We start from the raw sequence: 18,650 nt of genomic DNA, 5'->3' as shown, positions 1-18,650 counted from the left end.
CAAAAGCCACATGCATGCACACACGTACAACAGTCACACTAACCCCACTCATTCCAGCTGGAGCCTGCAGGCAATGCTCTGCGCGGGTTCGTCATGGTGCTGTGCCTGGTGGTGGTCTGAATCTGTGCATGTGTATGCTGTGTGCGGTGCTCCTGTGTGTGTCAAAACATGTGTGCGCGAGTGCACATGTGCCCTGTACGAGCCTGTGACTGTATATCCCATATACGTTCACATGTGCTATATGCCTGCGCGAGCCTGAACGTGCCCCTGGGTGTCCACATGCCTGTGGGCTGCAAGTGCCCATGTGTGCCAAGTATGTCATGTGTGTGCCCAAGTCTGCCAAGTGGAGGGTGTGCCCGTGTGTGCCCACATGTGCCTGTGCACGCTCGTGTGTGCAGCGTGCCCATGTGTGCCCTGTGTGCCGTGTGCCCACGCGTGTGCATGTGTACCACGTGTGCCGACGTGTGCCCGCATGTGCCGGTTGCGCTCCCTCGCCCTGCGAGTCCCCGCGGTGCCCGGCGGTGCCCGAGACCCCCGTGCGGGTGCGGGTACCGGAGCGGGGCGCTGGGGAGCGCGGCGGCGCGGGGGGCGGAGCGCGGCGGCGGGGGCGAGAGGCGGTGCCAGCCCCCACCGACCTCCAAACTTTCATTAAGTCGGCAGCACCGGCGGCGGCGGCTCCGGGCCTGGGACGGCACCGGCACCGGTACCGACAGCGGGCCGGGCACGGAGGGGCGGCGCCCTTGCGGGCCCACCCAGCACGGCGGGAGGGGCCAGGCGGCGGCATGGGCACGGTAAGAGGTTCGCACCTCTGCCGGCACCGGGTGCCCGGCCCGGCCGGCAGCCGCGGGAGGACCGCGGCGGGGAGGGAGGGGGCTACCGGCGAGGGGACGGGAGCGGCGAGGGGCTCCGGGGCGGTGGGGACGGGGCCATCGGGAGCGACACCAGAAACGACACCGGGAATGGCACCGGGAGGTGCCCCCCCGCCAGGGCGGCGGCGGAAGCGGGATGCGGGGCGGTCCAGCATCTGTTGCTCTCCCGGCGCGGCGGTGCGGTACCGGGGGAGCGCGGAGGCGCGGCGGGCAGAGCGCGACCGCCCGCCGCTGCACCCGGGGGGGGCGGCGGGGACCGGGGCGGCCCGGCCCGGTGCCGGGGCGGGGGGACTGGCGGTAATTTTCCACGGGCATGTACCGGGGCGGGGCGGCGGAGCAGCCACCACGTGGCGGCTGATGTAACCGGGCCCCCCCGCCGCCGTGCTGCACCGGGCGGCGGCGGCGGGGGGTGCCGGGCGCGTTGCGGTGGGAGCTGACCGCAGGTCTGCGGCCGGAGCCGCCTCGGGGGGGAGGGGGCAGGGCGGCCGCAACCCAGCCTGCCGCCCGCCTCCCGTGGGTACCGGGGAGCCCTGGCTGCGGCGGGTACGGTGGATGCTGGCAGACGAAATGGCTTCGCAGGTGGCAGCGGCTGCAACGGCGTCCCGGGCCGCCCGCCGGGTGGGAGGGGACGGAGGAGCTCCATCCTGTGGCCAGGCACCCGTGGTCTTCTCCTGGGTGCTATGTGCTGCATCCCCTGCTGAGATGCGTCACCCCAGCTGGGAGATCCCGTGGGTGTCCGGGTGTCCCCACTTCCACGATGCCACCCATCCCATCTTGGTACAAGCCGCCCTGCCCTCTGAGCTGTTGTGGCATCCTGCACCTCTGGGAGAGCCACCCTGTAGCACCCGTGTGTTGCATCCCTATCGATGCCTGGCTCTCCCAGGGGACGCTGCAGCCTTGGGCATACCTGCATCTATACTGTCACTGCCATGCACCTTGCTGGGCGCTTGCCTCCTTGCCAGGCTGGGAGACGAAGCCAGCAGCATGATGCAGGCACGAAGCCTTATCAGTGCCTGGCAGACCTTGAAGGGAGGGGCAGCCCATCCCCTTAGGCGCTGTCCTCTCGAAGGACACAGGATGAGTCCCTGGGCTGAACACAGGGCCGCCAGGCTGGCAGCTTTTGTCTGACTGGCAATAGGTGTGTGGTGGGGAGGAGGTCTGACTGCCAGCCCTACATCTCATACCTCTGAGAGGTCCCTGTGCAATGCAAGGAGCCAGGCTTGTGGCAGTGACATCTCGGCTCCCCTTAGAAATGCAGCTGCTCCTGGGGAGGAGTTTGGCGGTGGGACGTCGTATCTGCTGGTTGCAGCCAGCCTGCACTGGAGAGGCTGTGGCCGGGGCTGGGGGCTTGTCCGGCATCCTCTGGCCTCCTGCTTTTTATCTCCACCACCCACCCATGCTTCCTCCCCATGGCTTCAGGGCCTCATGCCCCTCTGCCAATCACTCCAGACCCCTGGCAGCCTGGGACAGGCCCTGGGGTGCTCAGCAGTGGTGGTGGAAGTGTTTGGAGACCCTTGGAGGAGGTCAGGGGTCCTTCCCCAGCCAGCAAGGACACCAAGTGCTAGTGTAGGATCTGCAAACACTGGTGCTGTCACACAGACAAGTAAACTGGTGTTTCGCGAGAGCGACTGTCCCTCTTGGTGTGGTCAGGTCCCAGTACTCCCCTGGGGCCTCCAGCAGCCCCAGGCTGGGGCAGTGGTAAGGGCAAGAGAGGCGGCTGCCCGTGCCCATGCCTTGTCCGGCAGCACCTGGCGCCTGGCAGAGCCCAGTGGCTCAGCCCCCCTTGCACAGCACGTGCATGCGATGCACCAGGGCAGAAGGCAATCGTTTCCCATCTGTGTCCTGCGCGGCAGATGAGCCCTGAGCTGGCCCTGCTCAGTGCCCAGTCCCGGCGCTGCCGTGTACTGCAGCCATTTCGGCTCCAGCTCTCACTGGGGGAGAGCTCGCAGGACCCCGGGTCTTGCCCACAGCCCCCAACACCCACTTGCTGGGAGGTGGCAGTCAGCGGCCTGCAACATCGTCTCTCCACACTGGGTAAATCTTTAACTGCTTCTTGGAGGACACCTGGGAGGTGCCACTTGGGTGGGTGCCGGAGGTTCAGAGGTTCTGGAGAGGGTGGGAGCCAGAACGAAGAGACCTTGCTGCCAGTCCACCCAGCCCCAGGTCCTGCATCTGCCGCCAGCCCCACCGCTGTGTGCCTGTGGGCAGGTACAGGGGAGCGACCCGCCTGGCACAGCCCCTTGTGTCTTGGAGGAAGGAGGAGGCCCAGGAGAAGGACGTGCCCACCCCACCAGTCACATCTCTCTTGGTGTCTCTCTTCCCCTGCCCAGCTTGCTCTGACGGTGGATTGAAGTGTGCCAGTGCTGCAAGCAGCGTGACGGAGAGCAGGCAGTCGAGGCACCCCACAGCGGGCAGCCAGCACCATACTCCAGCCTCCAGGGATGGCCGATAAGTGCAGTGAGGGGCTGCTGGTAAGTGCCGGGGCATGGGGAGTGGGCTGGTGTGGGTCACTGCCTTTGGGACCCAGAGCACCCGGTGCAGGGAGCAGAACACCTGGGCTCCTGTAGGGCTTCGTGTCACCCTGAAACCCCTGTCCGGGCTTGTGCCACCCCTGTGCTCTCCCAGCATGACGACCACGGGGCAGGCACTGGCTGCCGCTTGCCCTGAGCCTGCCGCCTGCGAGGCTCCCTGGCTGCGGTGTGTTGCCGTCCCTGGAGATGCTATCGCCCATTTCAGGCGCTTTGCCTGGCCTTATCGCCTGCCCCAGCTCTCTGGGTGGGTGGCAAAGACGAGAAAGCCCCAGCCAGGCAGTTCCTCCACCTGCTGTCAGCAAAGGGCGCGGGCGCCTCTCTGTGCTGGGTGCCCCCATAGGGGCACGGTGTGGGGTTGCTTCCCCTCAGCCTCCATCTGTCGGGCTCTCCTGGACTGGGCTGGTAGGATGGTGTGTGGGCAGAGCCAGGTTTTTCCAGGCACAGGTGCTGTGCCCGACCCTCTATCCTTACAAGTGGTGTGTCACAGGACGCTGAGTGCTGCCCTGCATTCGCCTGTGTCAGGGATGACTTTGGTGCCCTGGGTGGATGCGGGATGTACTCGGTGTGTATCCTCTTTGGAGGGCTGTGACGGCCCTGTGCTTGTGGTAGCTCTGCCATGCAGTGAGTGGTTTGGGAGCCCCAAGCTTGGGTTCCCTTGTTGGGCTCCTGTGCTGTACTGGGTAGGTGAGCCCAGGCTGGGCTCGGCTCTTCCTTTTTTCCCCAATGGATGGGAGCTGAACGCCGGGACCAACACAATCGCCGGGCCCTTCCCTTCCCGGGGGGCTTCCTGAAATAGCTGCACGCTCCAGCCAGAGGGCAGGGAGCCAGGACTTCCCTGGGAAGCCAAGAGCCAGGGGAGCGGCATGCTCCAGCAGGCACTTCCAGCATGCTTGCAGCTCCTCTGCTTGCATGTCCCAGCGTGGCCCCGCTTGCTGTGCCTGCAGCGGGGAGCACAGCGCCTGTCCTGCCCACAGCGGGCAGCCTAGCGGGGTCAGGGTGGCTGGTGGGATGGGAAGGCAGATTTCCAGGAGAAGCTCTTGGCTGGGAACAGGGATGTATCTGGGCTCAGTCAGGGGTCTGTCACAGTGATGTGCACCTGTGTGTCTGAGGTGCTTGCTGTGGATCCATGCTGCCGCTGCATCCCTGCCCTGGCTGGAGCAGCCGGCATCACACCGGTGTGATGGCCAAGCCTGGCAGCTGTGGCAGGGAGACAGGTGTGGGAGTGCCCATCTGTTCCAAATCAATCTTTAACTTGCTTCTCAGATGTACCTAAGCAGCCCACCCTAGGGCCAGGGTATGTGGAGAGGTGGGGATGGACAGGGGACCACAGGATCTGGCACATACTGTGGGGGTTGCCCTGGCTCACAGCCCTCTGCCCGTGGCTCCACTGTTTGTGGGTCAAGGGGACACCCCTGCATGGAAGGGTGCTGGGAGACTGGTGCAGGGCTGTGGGGAGGAAGGCAGGTCCTTGTGAGAGCATCCCTGCTCCTGGAACATCCCTGCACCACACCAGCTGCAAGAGCCTCAGGAGGAGCTGTGGTGGGATGGGTGTTGGCTGCTGTGCTACCTGAGTCACTGGGGGAGCTTATCTCCTTGGACTTCTGCCAGTGCCCTGCCGGTCACCTGGCAAAGCACAGTCCTTACCTACCCTCTGGTCTCTACCCGCCCTCTCATCCCTGACTGCAGGTGCAGCTCGTGCTGCCAGAGCTCCCAGTCCAGCTGACCTCCCGTGGCACAGCCACTGCCCAGAGGTGTGTGTGCAGCCTCTGGGGCTGGGCAGGTTTACGGTGGTGGGGCTTGGAGTGCCTTCTGTGCCCTGCCTGGAGAGAGACAGGGGTGACAGAGGCAGCAGCTGGGTGATGTGAAGCTGTGCCTCAGTGATGATGTGATGAGTGTCGTGTCCTGCTTTTGCAGCCTCTGCATTTTGTGGATGCACCTGGGAAGCTCTGCATGCTTGCTTCAAAGCCGCAGGCAGGAGAGTGGACAGGGCACCCTCCCGCTCCCCCCAAACCCAGTGGGTGCCCAACAGGGTTCAGGCCAGCTCCAGGGGCTGGATCAGTCCCTGTGTGGCCAGGCGGGGGCTCCCCGTGGGGCCACATGGGAGCGGGGAGGGTCTGACAGCCTCTCCCTCCCTGGCTTTTAAGGACATTTTGTTTTGTCCTCCTCAGGGCACTTTGTTTAGGCTCCAGCAGTGCCAGCGGCTCCTGACTCCTGGAGCTGCCTTGTCTGGCACAACCGGGCAGCTTTTGGCCACAGCCGGGTGCTCAGCTGGGCTCCCACCATTGCCCCAGCCGACCCCAGGCAGACGCAGGGGCACCACTCCCACCGTGCTGCCAGGGATTAAGGGCTGGGGGGGCCCTGCCTGTCCCAGACACCCCCAGCGGTGTGGTGCCGTGGGCAGGGGGGCCAGCGGAGCTGCGGAAGTGACTCTTGGCTGCAGGAGCCCTTCCCGGAATACCAAGGGGCAGCAATGGGGGGGTTGGCGGGGGATTATTCTGCCTGAACGCCCCAGGAGAATCATGTCTGCCCTGGGAGAATGAGGCCAGAGAAAGGCAGCCCCGATGGGAAGAGCCTGTCAAGGGGATGGTGGCATTGGGGCAGGTCTGTGGGCATCATCCCTGCAGCCCTGCTTGGGGATGAGGTGACAGGGACTAGGAGATCCACAGCCACCCCAAATGTGTCCAGCACCCCTGCCTCACTGGTGTGGCCCCAGCACTGCCAGTCAGCTGGTCTAGAGACTGGGGTGCCAGGGGAGGTCAGGGTCCTGCTGGGGGCCCTTCGTTTCCAGCAGCATGTCCCTGTGGGGCTGGCAGTCCCCTCTGCCCGCTGGCCAGGCTGCCAGGGGAGCAGGGCTGTGCCCCCATGGGCTGGCACAGGGCCCGGCATCCCTGGGGTGGGGCGGCAGGTCCATGCCCAGGCTGCTGGGGGTGCATGGGGAGCAGCGTGCCCAGGGCAGGGTGTTTGGTGATGGCACACGGGTGGCCCAGCCAAGGCGGTGCAGCCGAACTGGGGCAGGGAGAGGTGCTTGTGTGGGCACCTTGTGGGGTCTTGGGGCATGGGGGGCACATGGCTGCATGTGGGGCAGGGCTGGAGGTTGAGCTGGGAGGGCTGAGCTGGGCTCACTGGAGCTGCCACAGTGTGGGGTGGTTCTGGGTTTGCACGTGTCCCGGGGGGCACAGTTGGGTGCTGCTGTCTCATGAATGGGTCATGTCCCAAACTGTCCGGTGACTGATGCAGGAGGGGATGGGGACAAGCACTGGGTGCTGGCACGCAGGGGGCCGAGCGCTCGCCCCGCACACGTGTGTCGTTCACGTGTGCGCCCACAGCCGCCGCTGCCCGGACCCCAGATGGTTGCCCGAAAGCGCCAGCCCGTCCCCCCCGCCCTCGGTGTGCCATCACGCCTCGCTGGCGCCTTGGCTGCGCTCCCCAGCCAGGGCGCAGGGCTGAGAGCAGCTGGGGCACCCCAAGGCTGGCTGGGGAGCACCCCATGCCCACCCTCCCACGGGTTACAGCACCCCACCAGGGTCCCACCCCACACTGGCAAGGGGTTGAGCGGGAAGGCTGTAGGGTGGCCAGATGGCATGGGGGTCATGGCACAGCCCTCCTGCTAGCCAGATGGTCCCCTGCAGGGCACTGACCTTGCGAGGGTTGCCATGGAGACCCCATGATGTCACCAGTGGTATGACATCAGAGTGAAGTAGCATGGCACCAAGCTGGGGATATGCCAGTGGGCAGGCTTGTCCCCGCACCTCCATCCCCCAGCGGGGCCATGCCCAGTCCCCTCAGCCCTTGAGTGCCCCGGGTTGGGGTTGGGCATGTGGGGCCAGGCGGCTACGTGGGTGATGGGCATAGGGGCAGGAACGCGTGTGTGGGGCTGGGCGCATTGGGGTGTGGGAATGGGGGGCACTGAGGGAACAGGGCTCTCTGCAATGCTCCAAATACAGGCCCCTGCCCCAACCAGACGGGCAGCAGTGCCTGTGGGGAGGGCAGTGCTGCCCACCAGAGCGTGCAGAGCTTTGAGCAGCTGGACCCAGCTAATGAGGCCTCATTAAGCAGGATGGGGCTCAGCCCGCTGCGCAGCCTGCCCTGCCTGCGGGGGGGCACCTGCCTCGTGGGGGCACGGCTCATTGAGGGGAAACTGAGGCACGAGGATCCCTGTGGCATGAGGCAGGCAGGGATGGTACTGGGGTGAGTGGCGTGGTGGGACACTTGTGCCACAGCAGGGCGGGCGGCAAGGGGCTGAGCCTGGCCGGGAGGCAAGCGGGAAGTGGTGCCAAGCACCAGAGGCAGCGGGCGGGGGGAGGCGGGCGTGTGGCTGCTGCGCTGGAGCTCAAGGTGCCAATGAAGCTGGGGATTAGCCGAGCCGGCCAGTCTGGCCCCCCGGATGGCAGCCACAGGCAGCTGGGCCCCCCCCAGCCCCCTCGGCAGGTCAGTGGGGAGGCGAGAGCGGGGTCGGCGGGGGGCAGAGCAGGGGGCCGGGCTGGATGGCAGCCGTACCAGTGCCGTTCCCCCACTGCCATGGCTCTCCAAGTCCCTTTGTGCCAGCTCTGGGGCGATGGCTCTGCGGGACTGAGGCACAGTTGCAGCTCTGTGCCGTGGGAGGCTGAGGAGGCACCCCCAAGTCCCACAGCCAGGGATGTCAGGTGCCCTGGGGGAGGGAGGGCACAGCATGGCACCAAGACCCTCTATAGCCTCAGTTGTGTTGGGAGTGAGAAGAGATTGTCCGACAGTTGTGTGTTCATTAACTCTGGAACCTACTAATTGCAAGAGGGGTACGCAGCACCCCTTTGCCTTGCTCAGTACTGCAGGGGCAGAGTCTGGTGTAGATCCTCTCCTTTTCCCCACCCCCCCCCGCCATTTCACGGACATCAGCAAGCAATATCGAAACTTGCCCCGGCCCCACGTGGCATCTTGGGCTGGGCTGGTGCTGCTGCGGGTGGGTGCCAGAGCGTGCTCAGGGAGTGGTCAGGGCTGTGTAGAACTGCTGGGGAGTCCTGAGATTTGGACATAGCCCTCAGCATTGGATCCGCCTGGCCTTGGGAGTGCCCGCTTGCCTGTGCCCATCCTGGCACCCATGGCTGATGCTGCCACCACCCACGCCATGCTGGGTGCCTGTGCCCCTTGCCTCTGTTGCACTGAGTCAGGGGTACACACAGTGCAGGGCACCACAGAGAGAGGAAGAGATGGGTGGGATGTGCCAGTGGGGCTGGCAGAGCCAGGATGGGCAGGCTGGCAGGGCAAGGCAGCCTCCGGCATGGGGCTGGCACTTCTGGGTTCAGCGCTCCATGTGCCAGGGGCAGGGAATGTGGGAGCTGGTTACGGGGCACTCCCCACTTCAGCACCTAGGAGCTGTGGTGGGGCAGTGGAGGCACCTGGGACACTCCTCTCAAAGTCACCCCATCCCTAGGGACTGCTCTCCAGGTCACCCCATCCCTCCATGCCCAGGGACCCCCACCCTAGGCTGGGGTCCCCCTGCCCCAGGCAGCTATTTTGGCAAATGATGTAATTAGCATCTATTTGTACCCTCTGGCAGCCCCTGCCTTGCCCGGCCATGACTGCATCACTATCACCATGGTGAAGAGCAATGACATCAAGCTGATGACATCAAGGGCTGACTGGTACCTTGCATTTGCATTGCGGGAGCAGTCCTGGCACCCTGTTAGGAGGCTGGGGAAGGAATTGGGGGTCCCTCACTGGTTCAGGAGGGCTATATAAGGCTGATGTCCTATGGAGAGCTTCTGGTAGGCTGAAATACCTCCATGGGGTAGTCTGAGTGGGGAAAAATGGGGTGGTGACCATGTTGGAGATGCCTCCCATGGGGACATCCCCTGCCAGCATCGACCCTGCCACCGCCATGAGCTTCCCAGCCATAAATCAGGGCCCCTTCAGGAAGTGGGGGGCATCCGGGCACCCCAGCCAAGCTGTCATTGTGCAAGGCAATGCTGCTTAGCATGAGAAAGGCTCCGGTGCCAGGCGGCGTGATGGATGATGCGTGTTCTGCTGAGCTGGGGAAGGGGGAGGAAAGATGCCCCGGGCACCCCGACTGTCCCCCTTTGGGGACATTTGGGGTGCCCGGGGCATCATTCCTTCCCTCCACAATGTTTTCACCCAAGCCAGGCATCTTTGGAGCTGCATGAGAGCACATGCATGTAAAATTTAGGGTGTGGGAACAGGACCCCCGCCATAGAGAGGCTGCATCCTTGCTGGGGTGCAGCTTCCCCTTTGCAGCCCAGCTCTGTCCCAGCGCCACAGCAGGCAGGGGTGTGGGTTTCATCTTCCTGGATGCCTGGGTTCTCTGTGTTCCCTGCTTTTTTTACCGTGTGGGGTTGGGAGGGTAGTTAATGAGTGTAAAGGACGGGACAACCTTCCCAGATTTGGGGAGGGGGGGATGGTAGCAAGCCGATGGGTGAGCACGCGAGCGTGTGCGCACGTGTGCATGCTTGTGCACGCATGGACACACATGTGGCTGCCCCCTTGCTGAGGACAAGTGTGCTGAAGCCCCGTGCTGCAGAGAAGTGGTGGGGGGCAGCAGAGGCCTGGTGCTCTCATTGCACTGGTGTCAGGTGGCTCAAAGCTGGGGTGCCCCATCGGGCACAGGGGTGAAGCCATGCTGGGGGCACCTGAGCAGAGGGGTGGCTTTGGGACAGGGATGAGGTCTCCTTTGGGCACTGGGGCTCCAGGCTGAGCCAGGGCCATGCAGTGTTGTCCCCCAACAAGACCCTTTGCAAGGAGGCTGGAGCGCTGCCCCCCTCCTGCTGGCCATGCTGCTCATTAAGGAGCCTCGTTAGTGTGAGCAGCTTAATCAGAGACTTCCCGATCAGATCAGCCTGCTTGAGTGGGCAATGTGCCCCAGCGTAGGGACAGTGCCAGTGTCCCCCCTGGCCCGGCGACCCCTCAGCCCCGTTCTCCTTCAGCACCCTACAATAAGAGCCTCCCTTGGTGGGGGGCTCTACCAGCACCCGGGGCTGCTGTGAGTTCATTTCTGACAGAGCCTTTGCCCACGGGGTCTGGCCTGGGCACCCAGGTGTCCTGGCTGGGCATGACCAGCGTATCACCCCTATAGCCCCTGTCACCCTGCCCAAAGCACCCAGCGATCCACCCATCGCCCCTCTCCCCCAGCCCTGCGCCCTGGCAGCCCCCCCCACAGCCCCCGGCGCGTGCGGGCCCCGCTTGCAGCAGATGGCTTTGTTTGGCAGCGCGGTGCTGGAGTCGCTGGGCATCACGTCCCGGCTGTGCCGGCCCTAATCGAATGATACGGTTAGGTGCACCGCGCCTGCTGCCCGCGCCCCGCCGGCATGAGCAGATCCGAAGCGACGGCTCCCATTTGTGGCCCCCTCGCTGCCCGCATCAGCCATCACGGGGGGCACACGTGGGATGGGGGGTGTAGTCGGGGGGAGCAGTATGAGTGGGCATGGGTACGGGGGTGTCTGTGGTGAGGAAACTGGGACCATGGAGCTCCAGTGTCCTCCTAGGGCTGCTGGCACCCCATGCTGCTCCCACAGGGTCATATGTGCTGTGGGGCCCTGGACTGACCAGCACCCTCATCCTGTGCACCCATCACTTGGCCTCAGGTGGGGATGGGAGGGCTTGGGGCACCCACAGCACCCCAAAATGCCATCTGCCCTCAGCTCAGCTTGCCAGAGCTTGACAGTGTCTAGGCAGGACATTAGTGTGAGCCCGGGGCCACACTGGGACAGGGCCATGGGGTGATGGGTGCCATCTCCGCCGGGGGTGACGGGCGCCTGTCCCCGTTGTTGTTGTTGTCCCCGGTGTGAGCTCACATTGTGTGGCAGCCTGCACAAAGCACCCTTTCTTGTCCCCATCCAGCCCTGACCAGGTCCCCTGCGGTGAGGGACAGCTGGGTGCTGGGGCTGTCCCCAGGGGACCCACCTGCATGGGACCCCCCTGCACTGCCCCGAGCACGGTGCTCTCACTGGGCACTGAGCCAGCGGCAGGACCCTGGCTGTGGCAGGATGCCTTTCCTGGGGGACATCCAGCCTGCTCTAGTCACTGCACCCTGCTCCCCATTGAGGGGGGGCCCTGTTTTACCCCGGGGGTCCCACCATTCTCCCCCAGCCGTGGGCAGTGACCACCCAGAGAGGCCTCTCTCTTGCTGGCCGTGGGGAGGGGGGGCACAGGAACAGAGGCTCCTTTGTGCTCCAACGCCCGGACCTGCTTTGTATGAGTTGCAGGCTCTTCCTTCGCTGCAGCCCGACTCCAGGCAAAGCTATTCATCGGGGGGGGCTGCCAGCGCTGCCCTCCCCCTTCCTTGGCACTGCCTGTGCATGGTGGAGTGGGGCGGCCGGCATGGGGGAGGGATGGGGCGGGATGTGGGGGACCACTCTGCCCTGCTCGGCAGCTGTCGCCCCTCTGATGGGACTGGCAGGGGGCTCCCCAGTTGACTCCCCCTGTGGCATCTCTCTGCAGAACGGCGCTGTGCCCGGGGAGCGGGGCAAGCAGGACAAGAGCGTCAAGCGCGGCAACTGGGGCAACCAGATCGAGTTCGTGCTGACCAGCGTGGGCTACGCCGTGGGGCTGGGCAACGTCTGGCGCTTCCCATACCTCTGCTACCGCAATGGGGGAGGTGGGTGTCAGGGGGCCATGGTGTCCCTGGGCAGGGGTGGGGGTGTGTGCCTGGCCCCATCCAGTGCTTTCTGGCCCCACATGCCAGGTGTGGGGGGCACAACCATGCTGGGGGTCATTGCCCACTCTCACCTCTGGTTCCTGCCTGCCAGGTGCCTTCATGTTCCCCTACTTCATCATGCTGGTGTTTTGTGGCATCCCCCTCTTCTTCATGGAGCTCTCCTTCGGGCAGTTTGCCAGCCAGGGCTGTCTCGGCGTCTGGAGGGTCAGCCCCATGTTCAAAGGTAAGGGGCTGTCTGTCCCCACCAGAACACACTGGTACTTTGTACCTACCAGCACAGCCACATGGTCTGGCCCCCACACACCCCGTGTGTCCCCTGCACGCACACCCCTGGCACGTTGCATGGCCCCGCACAGGCACCTGCAGCTCGCACAGCCCCGCACACCTTGCACACGTATGCCTTGCACACACATCACTGCCCGCGTTGCACAGGTCCCCTGGGCACACACCCACCCTGTGCCACGCTGCCCTGTGCGCACCGCCTGCCCAGCATCCCCCGCGTGCATTACACATGTCCCCGCACACGCGAATCATCTGCGCATACCCCAGCTCTGCACTGGCATCCACTGCAGGCATTACACACACGTCCCTGCACATGCCACACATGTCCCCAGTGCATCACTATTGCAGAGGTCCCCGAACACACCACGGGTGCCTGCGTCCCCGCCGGCTGTGGGCATCGTCTTGTGGTCCTCTCCCCGCACCACAGGCAGTGAGTGCTGTACCCATGTGCATGGGTGCTGGCTGTGCTCAGAGCTTGCCCTGCCATGGCTGGACCCCTCTCTGGGTGCACCTCCTGGCACATTGGTGTGCTCCCATGCTGCCGGCTCCCCGACACACACCCACACACTGCCTGCCAGGTGACGTGCCCGCATGTCATGTCTGAGTGTGGGCAGCCCATGCACACTCTCCTACATGCTCTGCACTGTGGTGTGCTCAGCCTAGGTGCATGTCCCCATGCTTGTGTGGTCTCTGTCACCTGCACCAGGTAGCTTCAGCCCTAAAGTCACTGTGGCCATGCAAAGAGAGAGCCCCACCCAGTGGTTCTCCAAGGAGGCCTCTAGACCCCAAGGGTTTGCCTACAGCCTTGCAGGCCATGCACCCTGTGTGGGTTGCCATGCATCCCACAGGACCTTCAGCACCACAGGGCTTCCTCAAAGGTAGAGGACCCCATGCACAGCGGTGGGCTGAGCTGTGCGGTGCTCCCCGCCCCAGTGCTGCAGCCGGGCCCCGAGTGGCAGCAAGGCTGCCGACAGCACCGCGTGCTGCCTGCACCCCCCACAAACCCCTGTGCCGTGCGCCGTACCTGCGCCGTGCTGCACCATGCCGCTCACCCCTCCCCGGTGCTGTTCCCAGGCGTGGGCTACGGGATGATGGTGGTGTCCACATACATCGGGATCTACTACAACGTGGTGATCTGTATTGCCTTCTACTACTTCTTTGTGTCCATGACGCCTGTGCTGCCCTGGACGTACTGCAGCAACACCTGGAACACACCCGACTGCGTGGGGGTGCTGGACGGGAACCTCTCCAGCCGCGCCGCCCTCAACCTCACCCGCCTCTTCAATGCCACCCAGAAGCGCACCAGCCCCAGCGAGGAGTACTGGAGGTACTGGGGACAGGGACGGTGGACAGGGAGGTGGTGATGGCAGGGCCCTGCTGACACCAGCTGTCCCCCACACAGGAGGTACGTGCTGGACCTGTCGGATGACATCGGGAACCTGGGTGAGGTGCGGCTGCCCCTCCTGGGCTGCCTCGGCGTCTCCTGGATCGTCGTCTTCCTCTGCCTCATCAAAGGTGTCAAGTCCTCGGGGAAGGTACCAGTGGGTTCCACCTCTGCGCCCCACCCCTTGGGCTTGGATGTGGCCCCACCCGTTTTAGGCACAGCCCCAGCCCTTTTAGGCGTGGTCCCAGTCCCCTGTGCATGCTCCTCCCACTCTGGGAAAGCCCACACCCCTTATGGGCACAGCTCCTCCCGTGTGGCCATGGCCCCACCTTCCCTGGCTGTAGCCCTGCCCCCTGGGCTGTACCCTCTCCACCTGGCCCGTTGCTCCCCTCCCCCAGTCCATAGCCCCACCCCCTGCCCCAGGCCACACCCCTCACCGGCCCCGCCCCACCGAGGTGCCTCCCCGCAGGTGGTGTACTTCACGGCCACCTTCCCCTACGTGGTGCTCACCATCCTCTTTGTGCGCGGAATCACACTGGAGGGGGCCTTCACTGGCATCATGTACTACCTGACACCCCAGTGGGACAAGATCCTCAATGCCAAGGTGAGTGGGGATGAGGGGTGGTGGGTGGCAGGGGGACAACAGGGCTGGGGGACACGGAGCTGACCACCCCACCGCTGCAGGTGTGGGGTGACGCGGCCTCGCAGATCTTCTACTCGCTGGGCTGTGCCTGGGGTGGGCTCATCACCATGGCCTCCTACAACAAGTTCCACAACAACTGCTACCGGTAAGTGCCTGGCCATGGCCTCCCAGTCCCTCTGTAGCCCCCTAGCCCCACTGCTGGCCCTGACCCCTCTTCCCGCAGGGACAGCATCATCATCAGCATCACCAACTGCGCCACCAGCGTCTACGCTGGCTTCGTCATCTTCTCCATCCTGGGCTTCATGGCCAACCACCTGGGCGTTGATGTCTCCAAGGTGGCTGACCACGGACCTGGCCTAGCCTTTGTTGCCTACCCCGAAGCCCTCACCCTGCTTCCCATCTCGCCCCTCTGGTCCATCCTCTTCTTCTTCATGCTCATCCTCCTGGGGCTGGGCACACAGGTAGGTCATGGTGGGGCCACTGTGGTGGGGTGGAGTGGCAAAGTGGGGCCGAGGTAGTGACATGCTACCCTCTCTGCCCCACACACAGTTCTGCCTGCTGGAGACACTGGTCACGGCCATTGTGGACGAGGTGGGCAATGAGTGGATCATCCGCAAGAAGACCTTTGTGACACTGGGAGTGGCCGTGGTGGGCTTCCTGCTGGGCATCCCTCTCACCACACAGGTAGGTGACCATGGGATTATGGTGAAAGGGCGCTGTTGCCATCATGTCCTTGCCACACTATCAGCCATGTCCGCATTCTTGCCATGACTAGCGCGGTGGTGGTGATGGCACCCAAGGCCTGGTGTTGCCATGCCAACAGTGGAGATGGTATCGAGACTAAGTGTTGCCATGCCAACCCTGGCATCAGGCGTTGCCATGCCAACCACGGCGGTATCCAGGCTGTGTGTTGCTGTGCTGTTGCCCTGCTGACAGTGGTGGTACCACCAGGGCAGCCATGCCAATGGATCCCTCTTGCAGGCGGGCATCTACTGGCTCCTGCTGATGGACAACTATGCTGCCAGCTTCTCCCTGGTTGTCATCTCCTGCATCATGTGTGTGGCCATCATGTACATCTACGGTAGGTGCAACCATGTACAGCCAATCAGCTGGCAGGGCTGCCCCAGCCAACCAGTGGGGAAGGGGAGGCGATGTGTGCTAACTTCTGTCCAATCAGTGGTTTCCTGTGTGCTGACTGGCTGAGGCATGCAAGGCCATTGGCCAATGAGGGCAGCCATGACCTGAACAGCCTGGTGGGTCCCACCAGCTGGGGTCTGGAGCTGGTGCTGGGCAGGGGTGGCAGGGGGCTCGGGGTCCCACTGGGGCTGATGGCCGCATGTCCCCACAGGGCACCACAACTACTTCAAGGACATTGAGATGATGCTCGGCTTCCCACCCCCACTCTTCTTCCAGATCTGCTGGCGCTTCATCTCACCTGCCATCATCTTTGTGAGCATTGCCACCATGGAGCATGGGGCCATAGCAGGAGGGGGATGGGACCTCACCTGGGCTCCCACTTGCCCACCCTTGGGAAGGGGGTGCTGGGCTGCAGGGGAGCAGCAGGGATGGGCAGAGTGGGGCAGTTGGGGGGGCACAGAGCAGGCTGGCTGCTCCCCACTGGCTGATCTTGCCTGTCCCTCCCCAGTTCATCCTGGTCTTCACAGTCATCCAGTACAAGCCCATCTCCTACAATGACTACGTCTACCCCACCTGGGCCATCAGCATCGGCTTCCTCATGGCAGTTTCCTCCGTCATCTGCATCCCCATCTACGCCATCTACAAAGTGTGCCGCTCCGAGGGAGACACGCTGCTAGAGGTGAGTAGCCAGGGGCCAGACCCCCTTGTCCATGTCCCACCTGGGGCTACCCACAAGGCTGTCCCCCACCCCACCGGAGTTGTGGGTACCCTGCAGCAGCTGCGTGCAGACAGCATCCATGGGGCACCCCATCTCTGGGCACCCCTGGGGGAGTCTGGGGCAGGGGAACATGGCGGGTGCTAACCCTGTCCCCATCTCCTCCCTCTCTAGCGCTTGAAAAATGCTACCAAGGCAAGCAAGGACTGGGGCCCGGCGCTGGCAGAGCACCGCAGCGGGCGCTACGCCCCAGCGTTCAGCCCCTCCACCGAGTCCCACCTGGAGGTGCAGCCTCTGCAGCCGGAGAAGAGCCAGAGCGAGGCAGCAGCTGCCTCCCCTGTGCAGGGCAGCAACGGCTCAGCCCACAGCCAGGACTCCAGACTGTGACCCCCCGCCATCCCTGCACCCCCTCTAACCCCTCCCGCGCGGTGACACTTTCGCACCTTCCGCTGGCGGAGCCTGGCTCCGGGCCGCACCGGACTGCGGGGGGCTCTCAGCGCCAGTCCCCGAGACCCCCACTTCCTCGTCGGTTAACCACCCCCCCCTTCCCCCGTGGCGTTCGTTAACCCTTGTGTTTACGGTAACCTTTGTGCGAGACGCTGGGACAAGAGAGGAGGGGGCACAGCCCTGGGTGGGCAGGAGCCAGAGGCACTTTGCAGGGGCCCTGCCCCAAGGGGATGCACAGGATGGGAGGGAGTGGGATGCTCCCCGGCTCCCAGCCCCCCTGCAGCCAGGCTGCCTGCCCTGCCATGGGGCACCCTCTTGGCCTATCCATGGGGATAGCGCGTGGGGTGGGACCAAGGCTAGGGCTCGCAGGGGCTGCCCGTGGCTGCCCCGAGCTGTATGCGCACAGGGATGTCATGTCAAGGGTTGGCACTGTAGGGACCCTTGGCCCAGGTGGGCACCTGCTGTGGCTCAGAGCCTGCAGGGTCCCACGGGTGGCCATGACCAGGGACAGTGCCAGGCACTGGGCCCGGACAGGGAGATGGGGGCAAGCACGCTGTCTGCATGGGCAGTGGGATCTCATGGCACAAGACACAAGCACTTAGAGCACACGTGCATGTGTGCGTGTCCCTCGCAGACAAAGTACGGGCATGCACGCAGCACACGTGGGCACACACATATGCACCCTACCCCGGGGCTGTGCAGGCAGCAAGCTGGTATCCCCCCCTCCCCATGCAACCCACCACCCCACGGCACTCTGCAGCCCTGTCGGGGGGCTGTGGGTGCCCACCCGGGTGTCCAGGCACTGCCCACAAAGCTGGGCACAGCTGTGAGCAGTGCGGGCACAGCCTGGCACTGCTGCCTGCCCTGTGGTGGAGCAGAAGGCTGGGGAGCACTTAAGCCTGGCTGAGGGGTGATGCGGCAGGGCCAGGGTCCAGCTCTCCCTAGCAGCCCCGGCACAGGCAGGGGGGATGTTCCATGGTGCTAAGGGGGAGCAGGATGGACTGGCCCCCCCAGCTGCTGCTAGCGAGAGGAACCACCGGAGACATGGAGGGCTGTGCCAGCCCGCTCACTCCGAGCCATCCGGGGACACTCAGTCCCCAACCAGTATTAGTGGAGCAAGATGCACTGGCAAGGCTGAGTGGTTTAAAATCTGTCTTCCTGCTCCAGCCAAAGGGCTTGGAGCTATCTATTTGGGGTAGATGGGGTGGGACCTTTCCCACCCCGCCGCTCCCCTCCCAGCCGGAGCCCTGTGCTCCCCATGCACAGCCTCAAGGCTGGCACAGGGACAAGGCACGGCTTGGCACGGCAGTAGCAGGTGGTGGGCGCTGAGCCCCAGCAGGACGTTCCAGCTCCCCCAGCCCCATCCCGAGCCCTCCGCCGTGCTGCGGCGAGGGGTGCAGGTTCCTGCATGGTGCCCGTGCCCTGCCCCACTTGTCACGCCGCTACTCTTCACCTCTAATTGTTAGCAATAATGCGCGCGTCCCTGGGCAGCGCTGCCTGTGCCAGTGTCTCCCGGTGTAGAGTTCTAAAGTATCCTAGATTTTAATGAGATTTATATTCCTGAGGCTGTGTCCCACTGTGCCCTTCTTTGGGGACCCAGGGGGATGGATTTGGAGAGTGGGGTACCATGTCCCATGGGTGCAGTCCTTTTCCCCCTTGGATGCCCAGGACTGGCACTGAGCCTCCAGGATGGGATGCTCCCTTGCCAGGCTCGGATCTACCAAACTAGCTGGAGCAAAGGCAGAGGCTGTGGGACAGGGGCTTTACCCTGCAGGAGGAGGGCATTGTCCCCAAGGAGGGGAGCAGCAAGCATCCCACAGAACAGTGAGGGCAGCTGGCATTGCCCCATGGGTGCCCTGGGCACCTTGCAGGGCAGGAGTCCCCAGTGCTGTCCCATGGCTGGGTGAGCTGAGGGGGGGCTCTGCCTCCCAGTCCCCAGCTGGAGGTGGCAGGCAAGGCTGTCCCCCCCAGCCCAGATGCTGAAACTGCCCTGTCCCA

General features: G+C 64.4%; 1 protein-coding gene across 1 annotated transcript; it reads left to right on the top strand.

The window, feature by feature from the left end:
• The first annotated feature begins 676 nt into the window (after positions 1-676).
• On the top strand, positions 677-18,311 carry SLC6A9 (solute carrier family 6 member 9). The gene is made up of 14 exons (XM_065657863.1): positions 677-791; positions 3,200-3,340; positions 11,828-11,984; positions 12,136-12,267; positions 13,401-13,653; positions 13,729-13,861; positions 14,180-14,314; positions 14,395-14,498; positions 14,577-14,814; positions 14,903-15,037; positions 15,335-15,434; positions 15,702-15,802; positions 15,999-16,169; positions 16,380-18,311. Exons 2-14 carry the CDS (start codon positions 3,311-3,313, stop codon positions 16,590-16,592), a joined length of 1,902 nt encoding a protein of 633 aa, XP_065513935.1. The 5' UTR covers positions 677-791; positions 3,200-3,310; the 3' UTR covers positions 16,593-18,311.
• Positions 18,312-18,650: the final 339 nt, after the last annotated feature.

Source organism: Caloenas nicobarica, chromosome Z (genome assembly GCF_036013445.1).
Source record: "Caloenas nicobarica isolate bCalNic1 chromosome Z, bCalNic1.hap1, whole genome shotgun sequence".
In the NCBI taxonomy this organism is placed as follows: domain Eukaryota; kingdom Metazoa; phylum Chordata; class Aves; order Columbiformes; family Columbidae; genus Caloenas; species Caloenas nicobarica.
The sequence above is the reverse complement of the archived record's forward strand: the minus strand, read 5'-3'. Positions and strand labels throughout refer to the sequence as shown.